The sequence below is a fragment of the Brachycentrus maculatus genome, unplaced genomic scaffold (genome assembly GCF_059751285.1).
Source record: "Brachycentrus maculatus isolate JH-2025_06_01 unplaced genomic scaffold, ASM5975128v1 h1tg000004l, whole genome shotgun sequence".
NCBI classification, from domain to species: Eukaryota; Metazoa; Arthropoda; class Insecta; order Trichoptera; family Brachycentridae; genus Brachycentrus; species Brachycentrus maculatus.
In genome coordinates this window covers 508,677-518,023 of record NW_028280759.1, presented here as the reverse complement: position 1 = coordinate 518,023, position 9,347 = coordinate 508,677, and the positions used below count along the sequence as shown (strand labels likewise).

At 32.3% G+C, this 9,347-nt stretch overlaps 1 protein-coding gene across 1 annotated transcript; it reads right to left on the bottom strand.

Annotated features, from left to right (window-relative positions):
- Nucleotides 1–1,376: 1,376 nt before the first annotated feature.
- On the bottom strand, nt 1,377–8,983 carry LOC148313887 (myrosinase 1-like). Its single transcript, XM_088277773.1, has 7 exons — nt 8,937–8,983; nt 6,411–6,514; nt 5,462–6,052; nt 4,620–4,720; nt 4,248–4,541; nt 3,221–3,459; nt 1,377–1,677 (listed from the first exon to the last, which is right to left on the bottom strand). The coding sequence occupies exons 1-7, from the start codon at nt 8,981–8,983 to the stop codon at nt 1,377–1,379; spliced, it is 1,677 nt and encodes a 558-aa protein (XP_088133899.1).
- Nucleotides 8,984–9,347: the final 364 nt, after the last annotated feature.

Genomic DNA, 9,347 nt, shown 5'->3' with positions numbered 1-9,347 from the left:
ACAGCTCCTACCCCGTTTTCAACCTTCAACGTCCCCAACACTAAAATTAAGAATTAACTTCACATACTGTGTTTGAAAATTATGCGGAATGCATCGAAAAACGTGTCACAGTAGATTTTAAGAAATACCCGTAGTGGTATTTACTAAGTAAAACTTAAATCAAACATAATTGGATTTTACCACAAAGCGACTGCCGAATCAATAAATGAAATTATTTTATTGTCTGATTAGTTTCGATTAATTAGCTTGTGACCATACTGTAGAGGCTTACTTTGCTCGCGATATGCTGAGCTAATATTTGAAAACGGTTTTTCATTGCCATTTAATCTATCTAGAGTTCTTATATGACAAAACAAGTTATGAATACATATACGTACGTACAAAACGGCGTTGCATTTATATAATGTACCAATAAAACATACTAGTTATCGTATAAACCTCATATTTCATAATAAGCTAACTAAAGGTTTTAATTTTAAATTTTAGTTTCTAATTTTGGCCATGATTGACAACCACACTCCAGACTTCCATATTCTTCTTCATCTATGTTGAGATGTCAAAAAAAATATAAAAAAATAACTCCCATAATTGGAGATAATCAAGATTTGTGAAGAAGTTTGATTTTAAATTTAAGTTTTACTTAGTAAATACCACTATTTCTTAAAATCATATCACGTGTTTAATTGCATTCCGCATCACTTTACACACTTGTAACATTCACCATTCTACCCATGATTGACAACCACACTACTCAATTTTTTAAAACTAATACACATAACATAAATGTCATGACGCTTAATGTGTTAGTTCGATGGATCCATCTATGGTTAGTTTGAGAAATACAAAAGTAGTGTGGTTGTCAATCGTGAGTGGAATGGTGAATCTTACATGTTTTTTGTTAATAAATAATAAAGCTAAACGCATTTCAACCGTGGTTTTTTTTATTAATTGTTATTATTATTTTTAATTATCATTTTGTTTGTGAATAAAAATATACGCTTACCATTACACCATGGAAGTAGACAGGTGTAACGGTAAGCGTATTTAGCTACCGTGCATGAAGTCCTGGGTTCGATTCCCAAGGGGGAGAGAAAATTAATCTTAGTGATTTTATACTCTAATATTTATTTAATATAACCCTGGACCGGTCCGTGAACCGCAAGAGTGATCACCTTGCTTTCATGTAAGTAACGATCAAGATAATACTGCGTCAATACGATGCAGTGCCCTATGCACCATTGGGTGCGGATTAGATTTAGAAGAAGAAATAAGAATAAGACTTGACACTGGGAAAAAGATCCTCTCACTGGGTGACTGCCAAATAAAAATAATAAAAATATAATAATACTGGTATATTTTTTTAACGACAATTTTAATCAAGTAATTGGTCTGAATAGGTGAACATTGTACATGGTCTTCCTCGGTTCTGGCCAAATCCACTTCCCCAATAAACCAATCGCCAGAATCAGTACCACCACGATTATCATGACCATAGCCGGGATGAACAAGGAGCCGCTCTCCTGTCGGCTGCTGACGGGAGACTCGGGAACCAGCGTCAAGAATTCAGGATCCACCAGCCTTGTCCTGATGATCTCCCTGTACACTCGACCCGATAGTCTGGATTCCCTGGTCTTATTTGGGGAAGAAAAGTCCACCTGGTATAGACCGCTTCTTTCTCTAGAAAAAAAATACATTCAAAATCAGTAAAATATATTCTTTATAAAATGAAATAACTTTGTTATAACCACTTTTTTATTGATACAATTTAACCTACAACAAGAACTTTGTCATCTTCAGGGATCAAATTATGTCAAAAACATTAAAATACTCTCAACAAAAAACCACACACTCAGTAAAAATCTTAAATTCAGGATTTTTACGGAGTGTGTGGAAGCTTTTGGTGAGAGTATTTTAATATTTTTGAAAAAAAACTAGCTCAGCATCAGCATCAGCAGGGGTAGGCAGAGAAAATAGAACGCCACACCACTCAGTCTTTGCAAACATTCCTCGCCTCTTCCACGTTCATGCATCTCCTCATACACACCCGCCGATTGTTTCGACTCCTAACCTGACCGCTTTCAAGTATTTGGCATACCTGATCGTGCCAAGTTTTTCTCGGTCTACCTCTGCTCCTTTTTCCAATGACAATAATGTTTTTTAATTAATATAAACCCTGATGATGACAAGGTTCTTGTTGAAACCGGTAGGTTAAATTGTATTAATAAAAAAATTGGTTATAACAAAGTTATTTCATTTTATAAAGTGTTTAAAATGTGCCACAAAGTATCTGCGGAAAACATAAAAAAAAAATATTTCTATTTTTTATTTATTAACTATTTTTTCTCTTCTTTCTAATACCCTTTATTATAACCTAAAATAAAATCTATACCCACACAGGCCACGCCTTTGTGCGATAATGTCTTGTTTTAACATACATAGTATAATATTTTTGCATGTGTAATTATATTCATATATTTTGTGAAATGCTAAAAAAATAAAGATAAAAATTTATTTCTCCTACTTTATAGGTGTCCCAGCATGAGATAAAATATCTATCGTTTTAAGACGACAAAAGATGGAAGTTTGAGAATCCCAGGGTTTATACAATTATACTCTTGTGTAAAGTTCACCATTATGCCCATCACACATAATATTTGTACATATATGTATTATATATGATGAAACCCATAATATATGTACATATTGGAATATTAAAGAAAACTATAATTATGTATAAATGCAATTTTCTTTAATTTTTTAACACTAAAGTGAACGAGATGAAGATTATTGTAATACAGTAAACCCCCCTATAACGTTCAAATAAGTACCGCGTAATCGGAGAGAACGTTATAGGGGGTAAATGTTTTTGAATTGTATGTTGATTTTTTAATGACCCATTTTAGTCATTTTTGATGGTTAAAATGTAAAAATACAATTTAAAACATTAACCCCTTATAACATTCCTTTCGATAACGCGGTACCTAGCTCAACTTTATAGGAGGGTTTACTATATTTTGATTACTATCCATTTGTCAGTTATGTTATTCTTTCTTTCCAAACTTTTGAGCAAGCAGCAACCGAGTGAAGAAAATGAAAAATTATGGAAGAGGCATTCAGCAGTGCAGTGCAAGTCAGTTATGTCCTTCACCCTGAGCTCCTTCACCTACGTCATCTGATCCTTATCCTCTTGATACTACTGAGAAAACTTGAGAATACTTACGTATACCCTTTCAGCCACTCGAATCCATCCATTAAACTTTGAACAGCAACTGATTTGATATTGTGTCCCTCCATCAATGCATCATATACGGACGAAAGGTGTCTTTTCATTAAGTTCATACGAGTCTTATCATTTAAACCCAGAGGACTGTAGACTTTTGGAGCTGTGATAGATAATTCGATTTGTCCATAAGATTGGTTCACCCACTGGATTACTTTTCGAAGACCTTCCGGAAAATACTAAAATCATAATAAAAAATGAAACTTGTTTGAGTAGTACTAGTATTATAGTATTTGTGGTACCCACCGCGCATACACCTTTCGATACCCTAAATTTACAATTAAAATTTTGTGAATTGGAATGGCAGCAGAATTTTATGACTTGGGTTTGTATACAAAAGTTGGAGCATAGTCTGCAAAAGTGTTTAGACAGAAATGGCGATTGTGTAGAAAAATACAATAAGTTTTAAACTTTAAATTGATGTATAATGCTAATGAAAACAAGAAAGCTTCATTAAAAAAAATATGCTAACATTTTTTTATGAATGACCCTCGTATAAAAGTATAGGGTACCGACATATCGTCCAAAAATGATCGTGATTTTGACCCCCTTCCCTTATTTGAATCGATCTTCGATTTTGCACAGTTTTCCATTAAAAAAATGGTTTTGACTCTTTTAAAGTCGTAGTAGAAAAAAAGAAAAACAATGTAAGAACCGATTCATTTTATATACGAAAATGACAGGTTTGTCAACGTACTCGTATAAATACTTTATCGTTTCGAAGTCGGTGTTCAATCAATTTGTGAATTTATTTGATTATATAATTATTTAAGGCTATATATTGTACATAAAATTAAAATAATAATAATTAAGCATTCCGGTAGGATATGCATTCTTATTATTATTTGTGCTTGATTTATCTGTATAAAACAATTGTTGAGGCCCAGGAGGACATACAAATATTCATCCTTAGTTTTTTTTTAATTGAAGTCTTTCGTGTAATTTTATGGCAGACATTCATAATTACCTTCACTCCAGAGAAGTCACTTTCGTTTTGGTACAATTTATATCCTAAATCGCCAAAATGGTGAAAAGTGTCTTTCACATTGGAGATGTCTTCATTCCGGTAGAGAAAAGACGTATAATAGTTTATATCCAGGAAGTCCGCAGATCCTTTTAAACTGTTCCTTTCATCAGGAGTAAAAACTGGAAGTCTCGAGAAGAGAAAACCATGCTTTTTGCTTATCTTGTCAACTTTCCTCCTTACCACGGGAGGATAGTCGCCATCAGGTGAGAATATTGGATTCAAAATCCAGCCAGACTGTTGGAAGGAAGGTATTGATTCAATTCTAGTAACAACGTTATAAGGAGACACATTTAAAACATAATGATAACGTACAGTAAATTGCATACCAAGATCAGAATGTTCATTGATATCAGAATCGTTGAAATTTTCTTCCGGAGTAATCCAATTCATTATTACAGATAAGCCAATTTTTCCTAAAAATAACAAATATCGTAAAAAATGCATAACACACGTAAATATTCGCGTACAAATATAATTATAAAATCACTAAATATCTTCATTAAACTAATTTATATCGAAAAGTATCCAGTTAACAAACGAATCAAATATTTATTTTTCCTAAAGCAACTAATATTATATACCTACCCTATCAAATTAATTATCTAACATTTCGTTTTCAAAAATGTTTTCAATTATTGATCAACAAAAAAAGTTCTGCTATCCATTATTTTATTTCCTCTTATTATAAGTATGAATTATCCTTGAGGATGAAACTGATTCCTTTGAAACTGGCCATGTTTTACAGCAGTGAAGTTACAATCAAAATTAACCCCTAATACAGAGGTTAGTAAAGTTTACTTTAAAATTAACATTCCAAGTCAACTTTGGGATCTCAAAGGATTTATTGGGGATCAGACTAATAGGATTTAAGTTTATAACGTGGAAGGAGTCTGAAGTCAAGTATAATTTATGTTTTCTTGCAATAAACCCACATATGGTAGTTACAGGGTCTCAAATAGGTAAATAATAAAACTCCTGGTACGGGAAGTCGTAGATACACCCCTAACCTCCTTTTGCAGAATGTTGGATGTTGCAAAAATATATAAAGTGATCGCTCAAGCCAGCCAGGTCTGAGATGATCAGACTTCTAGCTTCTTTCATATAAAAAGAACGATAGATGTTCCATATCAAGTTTAGACACCTAGGATATTTACCATTTTGTGAAGTTTTATAAGTGTTGTTATACAATCTATACGCAAGAGCGTGGGCCTTTAGCACATTATGAACGCACGCATACTCTGCAATGCCGTGGAACTTAATACTTGGTGCTAAGTCAATAACGTCATTAGACTTCATGCCGTATTCGTACAGACACATGTTATAAGGATCGTCAAACGTGAGCCAATGTTCAACACGATCGCCAAAGTTATCAAAAGCAACGGTAGCTAGGTCGACGAAGAAGTCAATGATCAAAGAATTAGTCCATCCACCGACGCTTTTTAAAATTTGCGGCAAATCCCAGTGAAATAGAGTTATGGCAGGAGAAATTCCATGGTGAATCAATTCGTCGATCAAATCGTTGTAATATTTTAGTCCATTGTGGCTGATGTTTCTTCCGTAGCCATTTGGAAGCAAGCGATTCCAGGATAAGGAAAACCTGTAAAAGTCCACTCCCAACTCAACAAGCATCTGGACATCAGTCTTGTAAAGGTGGTAGGAATCACAAGACACATCTGCGTTACTTGTGTCGACGATTTTATGGTTGTGATGATGTGTGAAGTCGTCCCAGGCACTTTCTGATTTATCTGAAAGATGTAATAGAGGAATCATGAGAAAAGACCAATGAAAAATAAAGTCAAATTATAAATAATGTTCTTGTTTTTTTCCATTTGGGTATTTTGTTTTGTAACGATTAGATTCCCAGAGTTCAAATATATATATAATTGATTTTTTCACTCTAATATTTATTTAATATTACCCTGGACCGCTACCTAAAGCGGAGGGCTGATCACCTTTCCTTAATGTGTTAACGATCAAGATAACACTGCTTTAATATGATGCAGTGCCCTATGCACCATTGGGGTGCAGATAAGGGTTTGAAGAAGTTTCGTAAGCTACAGATGATTCCATCTACAGGTATAAATATATAAATAAACGACTCACCACTACAATTCCATCCTCCTTCTATTTGATATGCAAACGTAGTAACTCCGAATTTAAGGACGTCAGAAAACCTTCTGACTTTTTGTCTTTGCGAAACTGCATGGCTAAAATGAATTCTATGTATCGAAAATCAACAAAAAGGTAGTTTATTTTCAAGTAATTAAAATCGAAAAACCATTATTTTACATCATAATACATTTTTTAAATATCCGGGAAAACAATGATAAAGTTAACAGGCAACATTTTATGTTTTGACATATCAACATAGATGAAAAGTTCACGAGGGCCATCTATGGTTGGCTTGAAACAGCTTTTATTAAGCTGAGACTCTTTTATTTAAATGTAAGCGAGATCCAAATAAAAGGGGCTCTACTAAATAAAAGGTTTCTCGAATCAACCATAGATGTTGTTGCAAACTCAAATATGAAACGTCTTAAGATTTATGATATACTTATATAGGGATTCCAAAAATGTAAATAGTGTGGTTGTCAATCATGAGTAGAATGATGAATGTTACACGTGTGCAAAGAAACCAGCTTTTATAGGTTTATAACCCAGACTTCCATATTATTCTTCTTCATCTATGTTGAGTTGTAAAAATGTAAAAATAACTTTGATGTATTGAATCCTTGATTTGCTAACAAGAATTAAGACACACTCAAAACGCTTTGAACATTTAAAGTTTATAAGCGTCTGAACTTAATATGAAACATCTACCGTTCCTCTTTATATGAAAGAAAATACAAGGCTGAGTATCCCTGGCATGTGTCTGGCTTAAGCGATCACTTTATACACTTGTGTAACGTTCACCATTCTACCCATTATTGAATATCCATATTAAATACATAAAATAATAATAATTAGAGATAATCTAGATTTGTGAACAACTATATTTGTACACACTCAAAATGTTGTAAATAAATTGACTGGTCAAAATATAAGCTAAAATAATAAAATAAAATAACAATAATTGGAGATAATCTAGATTTGTGAAAAAGTACACACTCAAAATGTTGTAAATAAATTGACTAGTCAAAATATAAGCTAAAATAATAAAACAAAATAACAATAATTGGAGATAATCTAGATTTGTGAAAAAGTACACACTCAAAATGTTGTAAATAAATTGACTGGTCAAAATATAAGCTCAAATAATAAAATAAAATAATAATAATTGGAGATAATCTAGATTTGTGAACAAGTACACACTCAAAATGTTGTAAATAAATTGACTGGTCAAAATATTAGCTAAAATAATAATATAAAATAATAATAATTGGAGATAATCTAGATTTGTGAACAAGTACACACTCAAAATGTTGTAAATAAATTGAGTGGTCAAAATATAAGCTAAGATAATAAAATAAAATAACAATAATTGGAGATAATCTAGATTTGTGAACAAGTATATTTGTACACACTCAAAATGTTGTTAATAAATTGACTGGTCAAAATATAAGCTAAAATAATAAAATAAAATAAAAATAATTGGAGATAATCTAGATTTGTGAACAAGTACACACTCAAAATGTTGTAAATAAATTGACTGGTCAAAATATAAGCTAAAATAATAAAAATAAAAATGATATTTTATGGCGTTTCTCATGTATGTGATTATAATCCAGGATTCGGACCTCGCATACTAATAAAAGAGTTTCTGCTCAATAAAAAGCTTCCTTTCATCTCACCAAAAGTTGTCTCTAGTGAAGTTCTAGTGATTCAAGAACAATGTTTTAAAATTGGTTCATATATATAGAACTTCCAAGAATTTGAGTAGTGTGGTTGTCAATAATGGGTAGAATTGGTGAATGTTACACGTGTGTAAAGTGAACACTCAAACCAGCCTATGACGTCGTCAGCCCTGTAAATGCTCAGCCTTTATATTCTTATTCATCTTTGATGAGATGTCAAAAAATAATATGAAAAAAAAATGCAAAAAATATAGATAAAACTTAAACGGTATGCGTAAGGATCAAAGACCATTGCATATATAATATTATAAACAGGTTTCACGAATTAGTGCAATATGAATGTTCAATAATGGGCAGAATGGTGGACGTTACATAAGTTTATAAAGTGATTGCTTAAGCCAGCCAAATGCTAGTCTGTAAGCCCTGAGATGCTCGGACATCTTCTGTCATAAAAAAAGAGTGTAGAACGATGCATGTGATACTTTTAAAATTGACATCTCATCCGTAGGGTCAATAATCAAGTGTTACATATTAATATTTATTGTTACTGCAGTCAGTTGGTAGAATGCCATTTTTTTATTGAGTGATTTATCCAAAATTAAACAACTCAATATATAAATAGTTTGATAATGTCTTGATAAGACGAAACGCGTCACAATTTACATCATTGAAAATATTTAAAAAAAAAGTAGCATTCAATCCGTAACCTTGTGTTTTTTGGATATATTACCCAAAAATTATTAATATTGTTAACATTATAAATACCGACAATCGATACTCCAAGACGGGTTTTTAATAGGTCATTTTAATTAAACTAGTAATGAAACGTTCTTACCTGTTCAATAGGAAAAAGGCACAAAGAGTGACGCATGCAAAATTCATTTTAAAACTGCTATTTTGCGTACTACGTTTTTTGCTCGCGGTTTTATTACTTAAAATATCACGAGAACTCGTAACTAACAAGAATATTCGTGCAACACAAGCTTAGTTTTATGTTTAACATATCGTAAAAAAAACAATGAAACCCTTTTTTAAAGTTTTCAAAACACATACCTACATTATATTATCCCATAATCTCGGTTTAACCCGCGATAAAAACGGATCGCCTTTGCATCTGAGTAAATCAGTATTTCTCAAAGTGGTCGTTAACGGGCGGCCCTTGTAGACGTTCTAGAAGACTTCCAGGGCATTAGAATCCCAAAGAGACAGATAGAAGTGCTAAGAAGTAAGATATATATTTTTATTC

Excerpts from the sequence above, each read along its gene's own strand:
- LOC148313887 (XM_088277773.1), bottom strand. The coding sequence starts at position 8,983 with ATGAATTTTGCATGCGTCACTCTTTGTGCCTTTTTCCTATTGAACAG. Across the intron at positions 3,460-4,247 it reads GTGACTTCTCTGGAGTGAAG|TATTTTCCGGAAGGTCTTCG; the intron begins GTAATTATGAAT and ends TTATGATTTTAG. Across the intron at positions 1,678-3,220 it reads GAGTGGCTGAAAGGGTATAC|AGAAAGAAGCGGTCTATACC; the intron begins GTAAGTATTCTC and ends TTTTTTTTCTAG.